Here is a 19294-nt window from a genome sequence, read left to right as displayed (position 1 = left end):
TCTACTGCTTACCTCATTAGCTTGTTGATGCAATGTTTTAAATAGTACCTGACACATAAGAGACATTACCAAAAAACTAACTTCAAAATAGAAATCTACATGGTAAAAAAAAAAAAAAGTTGCAGGAAAGATCATATAAAACTGCTCACTTTAAAACAACCTGACATATCAAAATATAAACTTTGAAGGGCTGATAATAAATTGAAAGGCTTATTCAGCCCCTAAAACACACCTCCCCCTAAAAAGTTTTTCCATAAAGAAACAAAAACAAAGCCAAATAAAACCCATAAATTATTCATGGAACTTAATGGATTAGGTTAGCATATAACCTTACCTATCTACACTAATAAAAGAGAAACATGCAAATTGACTGTACCTCTGTTGCACCCACAAGCCAATCAGGAGTGAGTATGCAAATTAACCCAAACAAGATGGCTGCGGCCATGGAGCGAGCAGGAGGCTTGGATTTCCTTGGCGATGGAAGAAGCCAAGCTTCCTGGCCAGCCCTGGCCTCTGCTCAAGGCTACAAAGTTTCAGTTATAGAAGATAAATAAATCCCAGATACCAGGGCCTCTGCTTGGGTTGCTGAGGGGTGTGGCCGGCCTGCAAACCACCACAGGCCCCTTGCCCAGGCCACCCCACACCCCAAGAGTACCCCCAACCTGATCCGGGACACCCTTCAGGGCAAACCAGCCAGCCCCCACCTGTGCACTAGGCCTCGACACCCTTCAGGGCAAACCAGCCAGCCCCCACCTGTGCACCAGGCCTCTATCCTATCTAATAAAAGAGTAATATGCAAATTGACCATCACTCCAACACTCAAAATGGCTGCTCCCATGTGGTCAAAGATGGCTGCCCCCATGTGGACACAAGATGGCCGCCACAAGATGGCCAGCAGGGGAGGGCAGTTGGGAGGGACCAGGCCTGCAAGGGAGAGCAGTTGTGGGTGATCAGGCCAGCAGGGGAGGGCAGTTGGGAGCAACTGGGCCTTCAGGGAAAGGCAGTTGGGGGGACCAGGCCTGCAGGGGAGGGCAGTTGGGGGTGACCAGGCCTGCAGGGGAGGGCAGTTAGGGGTGACCAGGCCTGCAGGGGAGGGCACTTAGGGGTAAACCGGCTGTCAGGGGAGCAGTTAGGCATCAATCAGGCTGTCAGGGGAGTGGTTAGAGGGTGATCAGGCTAGCAGGCAGAAGCAGTTAGGGGCAATCAGGAAGGCAGGCAGGTGAGCAGTTAGGAGCCAGCAGTCCTAGATTGTGAGATGGATGTCCGACTGCAGGTTTATCAGGCCTAAACGAGCAGTCGGACATCCCTCGAGGGGTCCCAGATTGGAGAGGGTACAGGCTGGGCTGAGGGACACACCCTCCATGCACGAATTTCATGCACCGGGCCTCTAGTTATATTTTAAAAGGCTTGTCTATATCATACTCAGCTGAATAGGTTTGGTCACTATTCTACCTGAACTCTTTGAGTGACTCTAAACTGTTTCAAAAACCAGAGTTTTAGAGATTCAGGTGGATTTGAAATAACCTGGATGTTTTTGGTTTCCTCAAAGCCCATTCTAGCTCTCAAAGCTCATTCTAGCTCTAAGCTCTTAATTGATTATCTTATGGGAATATACAAAAATAAAAACAAGAACATTTTATGTATTGCCCTCTATGTGCTTGATATTTCATAGATACTGTCTCTAAACTTGAAAACCACTCAGTAAGGTGGAGTCAGTATAACCACATAACAGATGAGGTGGTCCCCACTGCAAATAAATGACTTCTTAAGGTTGCACCACTAAGATGCCATAGAATCTAGTAATTAAGGGCATAGATTTAAACTTTTAAGCTGAGCTGGACAACTTGTTCAACATTTCCAAGCTTGCTTCCCCGTCTGTAAAATGGAGGTGACAACATCAATCTTACAGGGCTGGTGTGTGAGCTCAATGACACTTTATTTGTAGGGCATTTAGAACAGTGTCTGTTACTTAGTAAGGACTCCATAAATAGCCATTGGTATTATTGCTATTATCATAATATTGCTATCATTATTACAGAGAGATGATTTAAATCAAAGTTTGGTTCATCTCTTATATCCAACTTCGTCTCCTGGTGTGGTATGTCAAGAAGTCATAATCAATAGTGCAAATAATGAAGTCCTCTATTTCCACTTAATGAACATTAACAGCAGCATTGTCATATATATTGAAAGTTTTATTAAAGAAATCTATTTTCATTTTGTAATAGGAAATTCACAAGCAATAAGTGTTTCTTTCTAGTTACCCTCAAGCTGGCTGGAATAATTAGTTTCACTTTCTCTTCCTGAGCAAACTTTAAACTAAAAAAAAAAAAAAAATTAAGCATATAAATAAAATTAGGAATATATAACCTACTTATGTATTATATATACTAATATAGAGATATATATGTATATATTTAATCCAGTGTTCTAATAATAAAAATGGACATATTTTTCTAGGCACTGAGATATAAAAGAATATAAATAAAGACATTAATGACTCATTTCTCCTACTTCCTATTACAAGTTAACAGAGCATCTTTTTTAAAATTGCAGAACCCAGGTGAGCTCATCAGAATATATAAAAACAGCAGAAAAGATAAAAAAACTCAAATCAATGACAATTTCAACAAGCCACAATCTAAGGAGGTGCAGAGTAATTACTATAGTTTGCTGCCAAGCTTTGACTCAACAGGTTATGATCTGAATTCAGAATGGCTTCCTCTTGCCCAGGATCCTTGTCTCAGGTGGGGAGATAGCACAGAATACACTTCTATCCTCTCTCAACCTCCATGAACTAAGCCCTCAGTTTCTTGTTCATCTGAGAATGCCATCCTTGGCATCGCCAAATTTTACAATGTTCTCACTTTGGCTTTTTTCAACAGTGATGTCTCAAAAAAGATTGAAAATGTAAATAAAAGAGAAAGGTTACCATAGAGTTGCTGACTTTTATTTTGCCAAGTAAGAACATTAAAAACAAAACTGGGTAAGAGAAAAAAAAAAAAAGCTACCATTTGCTGCTGTCATCGTTTCATAAAAGAAAAGCTATTTTTTAAAACAGCATCTAAGAAAGAAGCCTGGACAAAGCCTGAGCCATTCCCCAGATGAGCTGACAGCCCTATTACATCGCACCCGTGTTCTTTCCCTGTCCTGGAAAACCAGTAATATGTCATCAGAGGCAGCCATCAGGCCTGGAACCGGCCTGGGGAGACAGTGCTTTAAACAAAGCACTAGGATAAGATCTTGAGATCTCTCCCTGCACAATTCACAGAGAACAGGGGGCTCACTACTGCTCTGCAACCAGAAGCAGTTTCAGCCTCTGGAACTTGGCTTAGGTGAGAGGAATGAGTCAAACAATGGGAGTCCCTCCCTTGTCTGCTTGGCATTGCCTGTCCTCATAAGGGAGACCTATTATCCATAGATGAAGCAGTCTGTGTTCTACCCCACAATAAGAAAAAGTACTATCATTTAGTCCCTAAAGTACAACAATATTTTTTAAATTACCTTTTGTATCCACAAAAATATGCTGTAAAGTAGTAAATTAAATTTCCATTCACGATGCTCAGATGCTTTCCAGGCTGACAATCTCTTAATTTTTAGTCTGTCTCATTTGATAAGGACTCCAAATCAAATGCTGTATTATTTAAAATGCAATTGTCAGCCTTATTTTAACAACGGCTTCTATTATTTAACCTGAATCTAGGAGATAATAAGTTCTCAAATGCAGAGGGTGTGGCCTGCACTCAAGGAAAATAAACTCAAATCCCTTTACTTCTTCAGTTTAGATCAAACTTAGGAAGTACACTTGGCTTTAGTTCTATTTTCTGTAGTTATGCTTATGACAAAATAGTATAAGAAGGCAGAAATTTGGTCTTTTGCTACCTCTTTTCTTCCTTGCTTGCTTGCTTCCTTCCTTGTTTCTTCTGTCTCTCTTTCTTTCTGTTCATCCACCTGGCCACCTATATAATCTGTGTATGTTTTAATCTATCATCTATCTATCTATCTATCTTTCTATCCATCCACCCACCCACCTATCTATCTATCCATCTACCCATCTTTGTGTGTGTATGTATAGATATATATAACTATCTCTATCACTTATATAATTTAAAATAGTAGACCAGCTTCTCCATGACCCCAAAGGCATGCCTACTTATCTCTGTTGAGTTTTTAAAAAGAACTACTAATTTACTTCTCCCTTAAACAGCACCTTTTATTCATGGGTTATGAATATCAGAATTAAACAGTGTTGTAGCATGTGGCTTGTAACTACAGCCTGAGTATGACCAGTCCTGGCCACATTTTATTAACATTTACCTAGTTACTCTAGTGCAGTGGTAGGCAAACTCATTAGTCAACAGAGCCAAATATCAACAGTACAATGATTGAAATTTCTTTTGAGAGCCAAATTTTTTAAACTTAAACTATATAGGTAGGTATATTGTTATTAACTTAATTAGGGTACTCCTTCAATTGCACTGTACGTGCGCGCCCGCACGTGGTATTTTGTGGAAGAGCCACACTCAAGGGGCCAAAGAGCCGCATGTGGCTCGTGAGCCGTGGTTTGCCGACCACTGCTCTAGTGAGTCCTTCCTGAGGTCCTAAGGCACAGGTATGTGTATGTGTGTTGTACACATGTATGTATGTCAACACACACACACATATATATGTCTGAATATACATATATATTTCAAATGCAGAGAGCAAGATAATTGGTATTATGGCATTTTCATTAGATTGTCTGTTAAGTTGAACTTGCCATCACACCATGTTTGTCCTACAAAAATCGAAACTTCATATGGTATAGTCTAATACTGCCAAAAAAACTTTAAGATCTCAAAAATCAAACAAACTAAAAGGGGTAGAAAATAAACAAAGCCCAGTTGCTTGCTGTCTCTTTTGCTCAGTCTAGAGTCATCTGCACTGCCAGGTCTCTAATTGTATGTATAAAGCTGCTGATGTCAGGGGTTCTTAAAGGAAATACATCTTACATAAAAGAAGAAAGGGTCCCTGGTAACTATCAGTGCAATGGGATCATTATGAAATTTCTGAGTGAACGGCTTTGTATAACTTTCTTCTCGAGCTGATCTGTGTCTAATTCCCTTCGGTCCTAAAGTGGAGGGACGTTCTCATGCACTGGTTGTTAGATGTTAGGATGTCAGCAAGCAGGACAAGCATGACAAATACCTGCCTTTCCGAAGAGTTCACATTTTCATCCAAGCTATGTACACACCATAGGTATTTCCCCAAACATTTGCAGCATAATTCATTGAACAGGGAATCCTCCCCCACCCCACCCCCTTGTTTGGCTGCTCCAAGATGCAACAACCATCAAGTCATAATACACAAAGAAACCAAGAGCCAATCCGTAGAGAGAAGCCTGCCCCCAGGCTAAATCCAAGCAAGCCATTCCTCGAGCTAATGTGATGATGGACCTGTCAAATCCAGAACGTATCACGGACACATCAGCAACACCAAGTGGCATGCAATGACCAGATGACCGTAGGCCCCACTGCCATGCTTTCATTGGTTCAAGCTCAGAACACAATCTCCTTTGACAGTTTGGACAGTCGGCGTTTCATAAATCAAAGTCAGGTTGGAAATAAAGATCTGGTGAGGTCAAGTGCTTACCAAATACTTCCTAAATGCCGAGGAAAGATGTTTGCCTATTCCCGTTAAATGCACCAGGAGGCTATAAAATTACCTAATCCAGTCAGGTCTTTTTCTTTTGGGGAAATCTCTGCCCACACCAGATGGTCTTCATTCTGGAGGTCAGCATTCAGAAACTCTCAGGATGCTCCAGGATAATCAGCATGTGATAGTTTAACCAAGAAAATGATGGGCAGAGAGTTGCAAGCTGCCCATCAAGGACCTTCTGGGCAGTCCCGAGGTTACCTGAGTTCAATATTTTTCAAAAGTCCCTGAATTTTTAATTTGATGAAAGTTTAATTTGTGCTGATAAAAGGTAAAATTCTACCAACTGGGGACACCAAACTTCTTTTACTTTCAAGACATCTGAAATGACTCATGGTTACCGGGCAGGTTGCTGCAGTTCTCTATGGAACAGGTTGACAACTATGGACATTACCGAAACGTTCTAATTCCTGCTGATTTTACCTCCTATTTTGGAAGGGCTTCTTTGGGTTAAGGAGTTTTTCTCTTTATCTTCTAGAGAACAGGAGCTAAGAATTGAGCACTACTGCTATTACACTGGGATTGTGTTAAAATAAAATATTACACAACTGCCCTAAGATAAATTCTAGATACTTGGCATCTTCAATCTAGATTCTAAAGCTATTCTGATAATTTCACATTTTCCCCAAAACATGTGTCTTCTATTAAAGGGTCTTTCTTCACCTTACCTGTTTGCTAAAAGTAATAGGGAAGACCGCCATTTCATAAATACACTTTCCAAATCAAACCAGAAATATCATTTTAAAGATTGTTTTCTGGTAATTTACCTATTACTGCGTTTACCTCAATGCTATATTTCCATATGTGGCATGTGTCTTGCTTATAATACAGTTAAATAGGGTTGGTAACCAATTTACACAGCAAGCAAGAAGACCTAATGTGCAAATTTTTTAATGAACAGCAAGAGGCCAATTACATGGACAAGACTATTACCACTGAGTTTGTTTCTTCAACTGAAACTATTATACTCAAGTGGGAATTGTAAAGTTATTCAAAATTTACCAATTCAAGAATGAGGGCAATTTTTCAGTAAGACATGTTGCCAATGAAAATCTTAATAAAATTAAAATAACAGATTTTCATACACATATTTGCATATATGGTGCCCCCAAATGCAACAACATTTTAACTTAAGTTTTAGGTGAATACAAATGGAGATGAACAGATCCTCAAGTAATTCTATCTAAGAATAGTGTTAAACATTATTTTTTTAAATGTCTAGATTGGTCTTATTGAAGAACGCAATTTAAATGAGATCTTTGTAATTAACCTTGTTTTCAACTTGGGGATAGATGCACTTATACTGAGAAGCAAGATAAAAATCCCTCCCAAAATAAATCTGTTTAAGATTCTTATAATTATACAGCAGGCTTAAGTTACTATGATTATAATTACATACAAAGTGGGTGTTTGCGAATTTAGCATCTAGAAATATTTTCATAAAAATAATTAAGGATTGTAGATAAACCACATTACAATTGATACTTTGTGAATCTTTGGTGTGCAGAATTTAATAGTGTTAAGCCTTTTCATTTGTAGGATAATCTTAAATACTTCAAGACTGTCAACGTTTTTATTAACCTACTGACCCTCTCCTTTTTCCTAATCCAGTGTCAAAGTGTATCGAAGATAGCAACTTACATAAAACCTATTCTGCATCTTAACAAGTGATTCTTGGGTAACTGCATCATTTATGTATTTGTATCTGAATCTTGCCAATTGTTTGAATCTATTCGGAGGCTCCCTCCAGCCTTGAGGCCTGGTTATGGTTGTTTTTAAGAATATAGTAATACCTGCATACAAGCAGAAGGCAGATCTCACCTCTACCTTGCCAAAGAGACATTTTATTACATGTGAATGCATGCGGTTTTCAAAGTGCCGCTCTTAGGGCTCAGCAATTGCCTTTGCTTTATTAGACCTCAGAAGAATCCTGTAGCCGCCATGAGCTCACAACACGTCTGTGAGGAATGGAATGGAACTGCAGGGAAAGCACCAGAGCAAACCCAGGTAGGAACCCAGTCACAACAGCCCGGGGAGGAGGACCAGTGGCTGCCGACACGTCCCATTCAAGGTCAAATACATCTCCTTGCTTACCTGTCTGACCCAGCATGCCTCAGCCACACATGCAAATTGTTATCATCACTGCTTTATTCATGAAACGTATTTTTAAATTAAAGGAGTCATTACCCAAAATAAGCACCCTCAGTGACATTTGAGCATGCAGAGCATCTGAACATTCACATTTATGTCCTCAGGAAACAGAGCCAACACATTGCATTCAATATGGAAACACACACTTTCTTTTTTCAAGGCACCTAAACAGAAATAGCTGTGGCTTGTCGTTTCAGGAACCGAGTCATCTGTTAAGCCTGGGTAATTGGTCATAAAGCTCTTCCACACCAACCCTCCCCCGCCATCCATTATGACTTATGCATTTTTTAAACCCACTTCTGTCCCTTCTGCTGCCAGTCTTAGGGTGTGGTGTGCATTACAAATAAAAGTCAGCTTGTCTTAGGAGGATTGGACACTGGATGTGGCAAAAAGAACCAATCTACTTAGGAATGCCAGCTACGCCTCCCCCATTCCTTTATGATGGATTAAATAGTGGTTTCCTGGGTGTAAAGAGTTGTAACAAAGGGAAATGGGGTGCTTGCAATCAAGGTAAGCCTGCAGGATCATCTTCTGTTTTCTTCATCTGAGCTGGATGAGACCATGGTCTTCCAGAGAAGACCATGAGAAGGTTGCACAGGGAGTGTGCATGTACATGCAAGGTGTGCTGTCGCAAGGGCTGAACGATCTCTACACAAACAAAACATACCATTTTCTTTGTGTCTTAGCAAAGAGGGCGAGAGTTGGGAATGAACTGGGCATCGCTGTCCATCCTGTCTCTATGTGGCCCTCTTTGTAGTCTCACGTGGGACCTAACTTGGTGGGTGCTGCCTACCCAGATGTCATGCATTTGCATCAAGACTGGACACGAATCTCGTCTCCCCACCAGCTGAGTTAATTTCCAAGTAGCTGTCAAGCACAAAAAGGAAGACCCTTACCTGTCACTGTAGGCAGCTGCAGTGGCTGGGGTAGGCTGGGCGTAGCGGTATGCAGCATAACCACCCTAAAACACAAGGAGAAAGTGAACTTAGAGATGCCAAGGAGCCCGACTCAGGGATGCCCCATGGTGAAACCACACGAGAACAGCAGTTACCCAAATCTACCAGTCTAAAGTGGAGGTTAATGAAAGCTTAGTGTCAGAGCACAAGTACAAAAACACACACCAGAGAGACAAGGGGATTGGAGACCAACCCCAGCCGGATGTTAAAGGTTAGCAGGTGTAAGCATATCCCCAAGGGAGAACCCAGGTACCCTTTGAGGGACATGTACCTAAGAGTTAACAGTGATTGTCTTGGGATAGGGAGGATTATGGGGAATTATTTAAATACTCTTGATACTTTGCTGAACTTTCCAGATTTTCAAAACTGATTACACTTTACCTTTACTTATTAACTATTAACTTACATTTTATTCAAACAGTCTTTGATTACTTCCTTAAAAATCTAGTATAGGTTAAACTACTACTCTCTTTGTCTTTTATATTTATTTATTTTTCAACCCCTTAGAAGGCAAGCTTACTAGTAATCTCTTGCATATATAGTTGTTTAATCAGTAAAGCAATTAAAGAAGACAGTCCTTAGCTTTCCACATCTTACATAATTATTTTTAAAAGGAATGGTAAATGCTTCTTAAAAATTCCGTCTTTTTGGCTAAAGATATCACAGAGATTCGGATGCGGAATTCGGTGTGGAAAATATGATAAAGGATTCCAATTTGTAAATAAAATCATTAAGAGAGAAAAAAATCTGAAAAAATAATTAACATTTAGTTGTATGTACCAGTAATTGCAATTGTTCAATTAAGCAGAGGACAAGCAAATGGGCATATTTGAAAGGAATGTGTTCAGCAGAGCATTGATTATCAAACTGTGAAAATAACAGAGCGTCTTGCTCAGCCGACCACGGCGAGACATCAGCCACTGTAGAATGATCTCAGCACAATTAACAAACAGGCTCCAGGCTCCACTGATAAGACAGGGACCATTCAGGTTCTAATAGGAATGCAGTCCCACAATCCTCTGCGGGGCAACTTGGGACAGGCTACTCTGTCCAGGGGCACTTAACAGCAAGACCATGGATGTGCCAAAGGGTATCTAAGAGTAGAATTGAGAGTAGAGGAGTTTGTTACATTTGGCTTCATATCCTATAGGGAAAAACCAAGTAGTAGGATAGGAGGCAGATGAATGGGGAAGCTCAAAACTCATCTTTTAAAATGTAGATTAAACTGGCCTCAATAATTTATTTCTACCTTCTACCACCCACAGCTCACTTTCAGAGGAATTTTGCCATCACTTACACAGCAATTCTAGAAAGCTAGTTTATCCTTGCACAAGTTTGTTCTTCGAATCAGTCCTGGAGGAGACAGATCCAAGACATTCTGACAGATAATCAGCAATAATTTGGAGCCAGATAAAAGAAAAAATGTCTCCCTTGAAAAACAATGTAAAAGTAAAAAAACAAAAACAAAACAAAAAAAACAAAAACATGAGGTCTTAGCCAGACACCACCTGGTGTTCCAAACACCATGTTCTCTAATTAGGAGTGGGGAAACTCATTAAATGTGCTGAGGAATTGTAAAACCAAAGCTGTTGTCACACCAGCACCAAGCTCAGACAGGCTGGTGGGCTGAGGGGAAAGAGGTCACCTGATTTCTGGAGCGAGCCATTCTTTTCATTTGCCTGTCCATCTCCATGGCTTTCTTGATGCATCCAGAAAGACACGGGTGTGCAGGCCTGTGCAGTGCACTTCATGAGGGAGGAGGAAGGGGCTGGAATTGGCTAGCTGATGGCTAGGAAGCATTAGCTCCAACCAGCTGAAAGCTTTGAGTGGAGAAAGTGTGTGTGTGCATGTGGATGTGTGCATGTGTGTGTGTGAGTGTGTGTTATTTTTGTCTCTCACTCCCAGAATAAAAAAAAAAAAATCCTGCCAAGATATTTGCATCAAATGCCATGTCAATCATGCTTTGGTGACTGTGAATTTGGTCCCAGCAAAGATTTTTAGCCACGTCCCACTTGCAAATCCTCTTTGTTTGAACTCTGTACGTCTCCCTCAACTTCAGCAGTAGTTTTCCTCAATGAAATTAGGTAACCAGTTTGATAAGTGGAAATAACTGTGGCAGTGCACACAGAAGGCTACTAACATGAACCTCACTGAGCACTAGGCCCATATTTCTTGTATGAACCTAACATGGATATCTGAACACCGGGGATCCAGCCACACAATAGACATGTTCATCTATGAAGCTTTAAGAGGACCTGTCCTCTACATAGTTGAATATGATTTGGCCACTCAGAGACCATAGGAGTGAGTTTCCATGCAATACTGGCACCAGTGGTCAGTGCCCTAATGCTTATTTTTGTTCATCAGGAATTTGTTTACAAGCTTTCCAGATTCAAGAGTCAAGGCCATCGTTTGCTAAAGTCTGTAGAGCCAGTGGGAAGATGTTGACCTTGATTTGTGGTCTCCTTGCTGTCCAGTAGACCACCTGGTAATGATGGAAATGTCCTGTGTCTGTGCTGTACGATACTGTAGCCACTTGTCAGTGACTACTGAATACTGGAAATGTGGCCAGTACAACAAACTGAATTTATAATTTATTGAATTTGGGTTCATTTGAATATAAATAGCCACACGGGGCTGGTGGCAACCCTAGTGAGTCCAGGTCTATGTGATCCCTGAAATATGTAACAATTGGGAAAAGAAAAGGGTTAGGTGGCCTAATGCCTGCACATCTATCTACTTCATTGCCTTCTGGACTGCTTTTCGTCTGTATAAAATCCGTATTAGGGGAATAACAGAGTTGTGTATTAACTCAGTGTCTGTGTGCAAATACTGTAAAATTATCAAAAAAATACAAATTGCTTTAATTTGCCTTTCTAACAGGTAACTGTCATCAATTTTATTGCTCCATATTTTGCAGTTCGCTGAGCATAGCCAGAGCTGCTGCAAGGTTCTGTGCTAATGTCTGAAAAAGGAGAGCTCACTTCCATTTGCTTGTCACCACACCGTGTCCATGTTGAAACTGGTCCTCCCAGATCTTAGGACGAAAATGCATCCTTGACAGTGAGATTTTTCCCACTACCAAGGGAAAAAGGGTGACAAGCACAACATAATTCTACACTCCCTACTCATAAAGCATACTCATTTTTCACATGCTGGACAGCATCTATAATAATAAAAGTGTAATATGCTAATTAGACCAGACAGCCAAACGACCTTCCTGATGTCGGACATCCCCCAAGGGGTCCTGGACTGGAAAGGGTGCAGGCCGGGCTGAGGGACCCCCACCCCCCGCCCCCATGCACGAATTTCGTGCACTGGGCCTCTAGTCAAAATATAAATGTGACCTTATATGAAATATAAATTTTAAATGGCCCTTATAAATTGCCCTTCCCTCCCCTGCCACCACCATCAGATGGATGTAGCCACCTAAGATACTGGCTCACTGGATCGGAAACATTTCCTTTGTTACCGAGACCCCTGGAGGTCCTTTGGGGGGAGTTACTGATTATGAATCTCTAGTGATGCCCTAATAAAGTATTTTCAGAAGTGTACTGCTGGGATACTAATAGTAGCAGGGAAGGGGAAGGTACCTGAATCAGATAGGCTTGGGAATTACTTAATTAAACACTATGGAAGTGGTTGCTCTATTTGTGGAACTTAAAGCAATGCTTACAAGCACCATGGATCTCCACTGCATCGCAAAGTAGTTTGACAAAGGGAATCCCATTGTTAACATTAGAGAATACTTTTTGGAAAAAGATGTTCTACTATCCAAATGGTGAATTACTTGGGGGAGGTGAAACTTGTGGGTGCTGGTGGGGACCTGGAAAGGGTGGGACTGTGATGGGCTTGATCTCAGACACATCTCCTCCTCTCCGAGGATATCCCAGGATCTCACTTTGTGCAAAGCGGTAGATTGGTGTATATTTAATGAACTCAACATTTTATGTCTGAAAACAACATTTATAAGGACATTTGCTAGATGAGAAACTTAAATATAAATCATTATTCCCTAATTTATCTGCATTATACATTCAGCTGTTTTTGAAATGTGGCAAGTTTTCTTGAAAGGTAAAAATAAAAGTTCATGTCAGGAATTTTAATTAATTTGTCCTCTCTTAGTCTCAAGTACCCCTTTTTCATAATAGAGTTCTTATTAAAATGATTAATTTTCACAGTAAAAAATGTACTTTCTTAATGGACTTAGTACTGAACAAAAATGATAATTGCAGGTTATAGGAAAGCCCATGTAATAAAACTCCCACTGATTACCCTAGTATTACATTCTTCTTTCATTTTATTTGACAGTTTTAATGTTGGTTTTAGACCAAATATGGAGACTCAACCATCTATATTCCAATGAATGTGGGGCTCATTTCTTCCTGCAAATTTGTTCATTTGGGGGTTGCTTTGGCAGTGAGAAGTAGGTTTGGAAGCTATAGCAATGGGCGTGAAACAAATTTATAAGAGCCCACAATGAAACCATGAAGAAATATGTTAGTTATCCTCAATACTAGATGCATAAGAGGTGTTTTTTTTTTTAATTTAACCATTCCAGGTGACTCCTGGAACCTACTAAAATTTTTCTTAGACAATTAGTTCAATGAAACCCTAGAGTCCTTTTTCACTGAATTTATATTAATTGAGACCAGATGCACTTTAAGAAATCTATAGCCAAGCCAGACCCCCATTTTGATAAACTCATGATCTAGCAAAGGATAAATCTGAGGATGATCATCTCCATTCTTGGAGAATTCACATCAAAACTGGAAAATTCAGTTCAGTCTTTCCTCCTATGTTAGAGAATATCGCCTCCCTGGAATGGTCTTGTTAGTAAGATTTCACAGCAAACCCACAACCAGAGTGATGAGTTTTTCCACCAGTCAGGATTTCATACCTGTAGCAATTTATTGCCATACACAGGCTCTTGATACACTACTCTATAAGGAAACAGAAATGTAATGTTTTCAATGCAAAAATGAAATAAATAAAAGAAAATGCATAAGTCAGACCGAAATTCCAGAGCAATTCATTTACAAGTTTGCTTCTCTTCACTAAGACCTGGAGTGACCCATGGAACCAGGAGAGAAACCAGTGCCAAACAATTCTAGTTGCAAATTTCTGTAACTGAGAGAATCAAGAAGGGGGAGATGGGATCAAATAACTCAGTGATTTGTGTTCTAACCCATGTTTCTTTTTAAAGGAGGAAGAAAAGATATTTTCATGGCTTTTTGTCCTTCCAAGCACATTCCAATGGTTCGAGTTAACTATTTTGAAGTTTCTCTCTTGAGCTCATGATCAGAATTCTCCAGAATACCTGAGGATTTAACTTCAATGCCAAATTATTGAGGCAGTTAAGGTGACAGTACAGTAGCAACCATAACTGTACAACACCTGTATTTCTTAAATTTAATTTCGACTAACATCAAAAAGCACAATTGTATTTAATAAATTAATGAAGCACATGGAAGCTACCAAAGCTACTTTGAATAGATATGACTAGAAAAATGATGTGTGTGTGTGTGTGTGTGTACATGCGAATGAGTCTAGAAAATATATGTGTTGTTAACATGTTATTACTTGATTCAAGTATAACACTGACAAAATGTCAAAAGAACCAAGGGACAGGTGGAGGTGATTTGTGGATGGGAGAGTGTTTCATGGGTGTGGCTAATCTTTCATGTGTGGTTCTAGTTTGAAGTGAAATTTCCAGTCCTAGGCAGACCTCCAGGTAAATATTTTAAGATATTTAGGGACCTGCCTTGTAAAGGTGTATATATACAAGGTGTTCCCCCAAAATGTATACATACTTTAACAGCTGGTAGGCCAATTTTGAAAATGAAATGTATTTTAATAAACACTGCCTTTATAATTTTGGAGGGATATATATGGAGAGGGAGAGGGAGAGGGAGAGGGAGAGGGAGAGGGAGACGGAGACGGAGAGAGAGAAAGAGAGAGAGAGAGAGAGAGAGAGAGAGAGAGAGAGAGAGAGAGAGAGAGAGAGAGATTTCTGGTGAAATGATATCACCTATTTTCTAAAAAGAAAACATTTCTGGTTTGGAAAAATCAGGTGAGGTAATAGGTAATGAGACCACTCCCTTGCAGAGCTGGGTGAAGAGAGGAGGTGAGGGCTGAGTGTCTGGTCTTCACCTATAGATGCTTAACTTTCTGATGGGCTGTCACCTCTCCTAGATGCCCAATGCTGATGCTGAGGGACTCACACTGAAAACAGTGTCTCAGAATAAGCACGTGGGGTTTTTATTTGGAGAATTTCCACTCTCCAGCTTTGCATGTTCCTGAAGCTACTGAGCTCCACCAGCGGTGGAATGAGGACACCTCTCTGCTTTAAGATCCATGGACAGCAGAGTGACATGAATTCAGAAATAACTGTATTTAGCCATGGTGTCAACCAGAAGCTGTCATGACAGAATTTAGGAATGATGCGAAAATGTGCTGGGATCTCATTGACACATTTGCCAGGCAGTCTCAAGGTTGCATTGCCTGTTAGGAAGCTTGGGGCTCTCCGAATACAAGGGCATGTGGTTAACATTTGCTTTATCTGCCAGTTCCCTCTCTCACTCTCCTTCACGGTCTTCGCTTCCCTTCTTCCCACTGCAACTCCACTGTCTTACTCTAGTTTCCAGTCAATTCCTTTTGACAGCTCTGTTGTCATTTCTTTCTTTCAATTTTCGATAGCTACCCTTTGATCAAATGCCCCATTCTTTGACATCTCCCTGCATGGATTAAGGTAAGTGTCTTGGCTAAGATCACATAAGCAACACTTATTTCCCACTCCCTGATCAATTCTGGCTTCATAATGGCTATAGCTCCACCCCTAAGTGTGACAGATTATGTCTCAGGTCCAGGCAACTTATTCTTCCCACTTCACCTTTCTAACCACTGTCATACCCATGTGTCACCTTTACTATTATTGATTTTTTCTTTAACTTTACCCACTTTTTAATTTATAAGGAATGATTTAAATGTCCACCACTAAGTAATAACACTGAACTAGTAGATTTAATATGCTAGCTATGCCAACTAAATTCCCATTTTTTGACATAAAAGTGTGTTTGTGTGTGTGTATGCATGTGTGTGTGTTGGGGAAGCAGGGGTATGTTCCCAGGTGGAAGTGACCCAGATGTGACCTTTTCTCGCCTCCTTTCTGACTCAGAAACCCCCTACCTCCTCTCTGAGGAGTGGCATCCACACTGGGTCTGAACATGTCCTGTGTGGGTGAGAGGCAGTGTTTCTCCTGCTTGGCTGGGCTCCTGCATAGGATGCTTTTTTCTTTGCCCTCAGCCTACACACACTTCCCTGGTGTTTGCTTTAGCTCCCAGCATCCCTGGCATCTCTGAACATCTCTCCCTCTCTCCCCAATCCTCTCTGCTCTGAAAGGTGAAGAAGGAGCTCATTCTAGGTAGGAGGTTGTTGCTTGCCAGTTGCAGGGGGTCCTGCAGATCTCTCAAATCAGAAATGCCCGAGGGCTCCCATATCAGGAGGGAGGAATGGAGAGACATTGAAAAACAAAGAGGAGAAGGGGCAGGAGAAAGTGGGATGCGCAGAAAAGGGCAGTCATTCTGGTGTCGGAGCTGGCATCCTTGCTGTTGAGTTGCTGATATGCTGCCAACGCTGAGAATGTCTGAGCAGGAAGAACTGGAGAGCAGATTCCCCTTAACCTCTTAAAAGTAACCAAAGCAAGAAGCTTGCTCCTCTCCCAATTAAATTACACAGAAATAGCTGGTTTAAATCTATTAGAAGTGAGTAAAGTGTCCAACACACGTCCCAGGTCCTCTCCGGATTGCCTGAAACCTATTTATTGTGCACTATTTCTAACAAGATGGAAGAAGCAAGCCAGAAACTTCCTTTAAATAGAACAGAACCTCACGTGCTTTACTAACCTCTTTAATCATCATTTCTTTAAGAAATGGAGCACTGGGGACATGTCTGCTCATCAGAACATACCAGTATCTCAAGGGAGGTGGGATAGCAACTTGAAAAAGCACATTCAAAATTACTTCTAGCCAGGATGAATCCTGCTTCATAAATTCTAGAGTGCAGGAAATACTCCTATTTTTTCCTCGCCCTTAAATCAACTTAAGGCCAACCATGAACCCTTGCTCTGCTGCCATAATGGGGTGGACCAGTTCACCACTGTCGCTCATGTGCACGCACCACCCAGCAGCAATATTCCAGAATTGCCATCTTATACAGAACAAAAAAATTCAGGAAGGTCTGCAAGGTCTGAGCTACCTTCTGGAAAGAGGACAGAGAAATGTGCTGGGTAAATAAAACTTAACCTTTTGCACTCGGATGTCGAGTATGACTCGACACGATTAGCATCGGTAGCAGGAATCGAGAAAAAAAGCAAGCGAGTGCAAAGGGTTAAAGTTCATATTTCAGCTAGTTTTTCCCATCACCTATTTGTCTATTTGGAACGCCCCCCACGCCCCCCTCCCTGAAAAATCTTACTGGCACTATAATAGGAACAGTGGGAAAATGTATAAATTTTTTTGGCTACTAGGGTGGCTTGAAAAGAGTGAGAGGAATAGTTTTCTAACTTAAATCTTAATTTTTTTTATTTTATTGATTTCAAATAGGAAGAGAGAGAGAGAGAGAGAGAGAGAGAGAGAGAGAGAGAGAGAGAGAAACATCAATGATGAGAGGAAATCATTGACTGGCTGCCTTCTGCATGCCCCCTACTGGGAATCGTGCCCGCAACCCCGGCATGTGCCCTTGACTGGCCACAGGCCAACGCTCTATCCACAGGCCAACACTCTATCCACTGCGCCAAACCAGCTAGGGCGGAATAGTTTTCTAAACTTAGAAACCAGAAAACTCAGGACTTGAAGTTACTGAAATAATTCCTTTCATCTATACCTCACTCAGATACCTACAGGGGCTGTACCACTGAGCCTGGTGTTCTTTGCCCAAATATGATGAATTTGTGGGAAATAAAAGCTCTTAAAGGAACCAAAAAACTCAAAGGAGTTTTCTGGAACTTTCCTTTCTCAATGGAATTTCTCTTTCCACCTTAGAGTGGATGTTGGTGTATTTTCCTTCTTCTAACTTTCTCTGCTCTTTCCATTCGCCTCGTTCTTAGGGATTTTCCTTTATCCCAACCAACACAGATCTACACACTATCAGTTACTCTCACTAGTCATTCTATTTCTTTGTGGACTCTTACAGCTGTGCCTTCAAGAAGCTTTACTAAGTAACTAGACAAAAATCTATGAAGTAAGAGAAAAAGGCTAATTTGAAATCTCCACAGAACAGTTTCAATTAATAATTCAATTATTTATTAGGAGTAAAATAATGCAACAAATTATTGTCATTTTACAGAGAGGTGAACTAATAAATGATAACTAATATAATAATAAGCTTACATAACATCCACATTGTTCTCCCCTGGGGTAAGTGTTGATGAAGACAGTTCTCTTTTTGGTGGATTTTTTCTTTTTAAAATTTCTTCATCCTTTCTCTACTCCCTTTAATTTCACACACACACACACACAAAAAGAAAAAAAAAACCCACAAAAACCCTGCTGTGGCCAGTATGGCTCAGTTAGTTGAGTGTGGATCCGTGCACCAAGAGGTTGCCGATTCAATTCCAAATCTGGGCACATGTGGGGTTGAGGGCTCAGTCCCCAGTGGGTAGCAATCAGGAGGTGGCCCAATCAATGTTTCTCTCTCTCATCAATGCTTTTCTGTCTCTCTCCTTCTCCCTTCCACTCTCTCTCAAATAAAAATTTAAAATAAGTAAATAAATAAATAAAGCCCTAAAATTAATTATGCCAACTATAGTCCCTCCATATGCTTATGCTATCCAGAGGGTACAATGGGGAGTGTGCAGACTGATGGGTTCACTGGGTATCTAAGGGTATGGATGAGTCCAGCCTGCTCAGCCTCCACCTGCCTTTCTATTTAAAATGGTATAAACGGAAAGTCTGGGAAAAGGAGACGTGCGAAGGAGTAAATCAAGCAACACAAAAAAGAAAGTTGGTTGTTCACTGAGTGCATAAAGAACATGTAAATCATTAATAAGTATTATTATGGAAAAGAGCTAACTCGCAGATTATAATAAATGTACTTGATGCAATAATAATAGAACTCAACTAAGTTCATCACTGATGTAGACTAATACTATGTCTCAAATTGTAATTATTTGAAATTCAAAGGGAAAAATTAAATAACCAGTGTCTTTCCCATTTTCTAGTAAATGACATCAATTTGATCAGCAATGTGGTCTTATTTTTCTTTGTTATCTGGTCTATAAAACAAGTATGATTGCAGCGAAATTACTTGAGGTCACTTGTAATAAAAAAGTATATAACTTAGAAAATACCCTCCAATCCTGCTAATTTATTTTAAATTGTGTTTATTCCAAGTCATTTTCATAACATTGCTGCTAATATCACAATGAAGGAGAATAACTAATTCTAGATCAACTTAGGTAAGTTTAATTATGGTGCCCATAATGAGAAACACTT

General features: G+C 40.4%; 1 protein-coding gene across 20 annotated transcripts in view; it reads right to left on the bottom strand.

Moving 5' to 3' along the window:
* Window positions 1-19294, bottom strand: part of RBFOX1 (RNA binding fox-1 homolog 1) — a gene marked incomplete at both ends in the record, with an annotated part of 1044696 nt that overhangs the window by 28603 nt on the left and 996799 nt on the right. For 16 of the 20 annotated variants that reach the window (XM_079761233.1, XM_079761220.1, XM_079761226.1 and 13 more), the window contains one exon: window positions 8742-8806. In XM_079761233.1, coding sequence (XP_079617359.1) covers window positions 8742-8806 — 65 coding nt within the window. Of the gene's footprint in view, window positions 1-8741; window positions 8807-13701; window positions 13745-19294 lie in introns of all 20 variants that reach the window. The other 4 variants (XM_079761234.1, XM_079761223.1, XM_079761222.1 and 1 more) reach the window with 1 other exon arrangement.

The sequence above is a fragment of the Cnephaeus nilssonii genome (genome assembly GCF_951640355.1).
Source record: "Cnephaeus nilssonii genome assembly, chromosome: 2".
In the NCBI taxonomy this organism is placed as follows: Eukaryota; Metazoa; Chordata; class Mammalia; order Chiroptera; family Vespertilionidae; genus Cnephaeus; species Cnephaeus nilssonii.
This window is presented reverse-complemented; position numbering and strand designations above follow the sequence as displayed.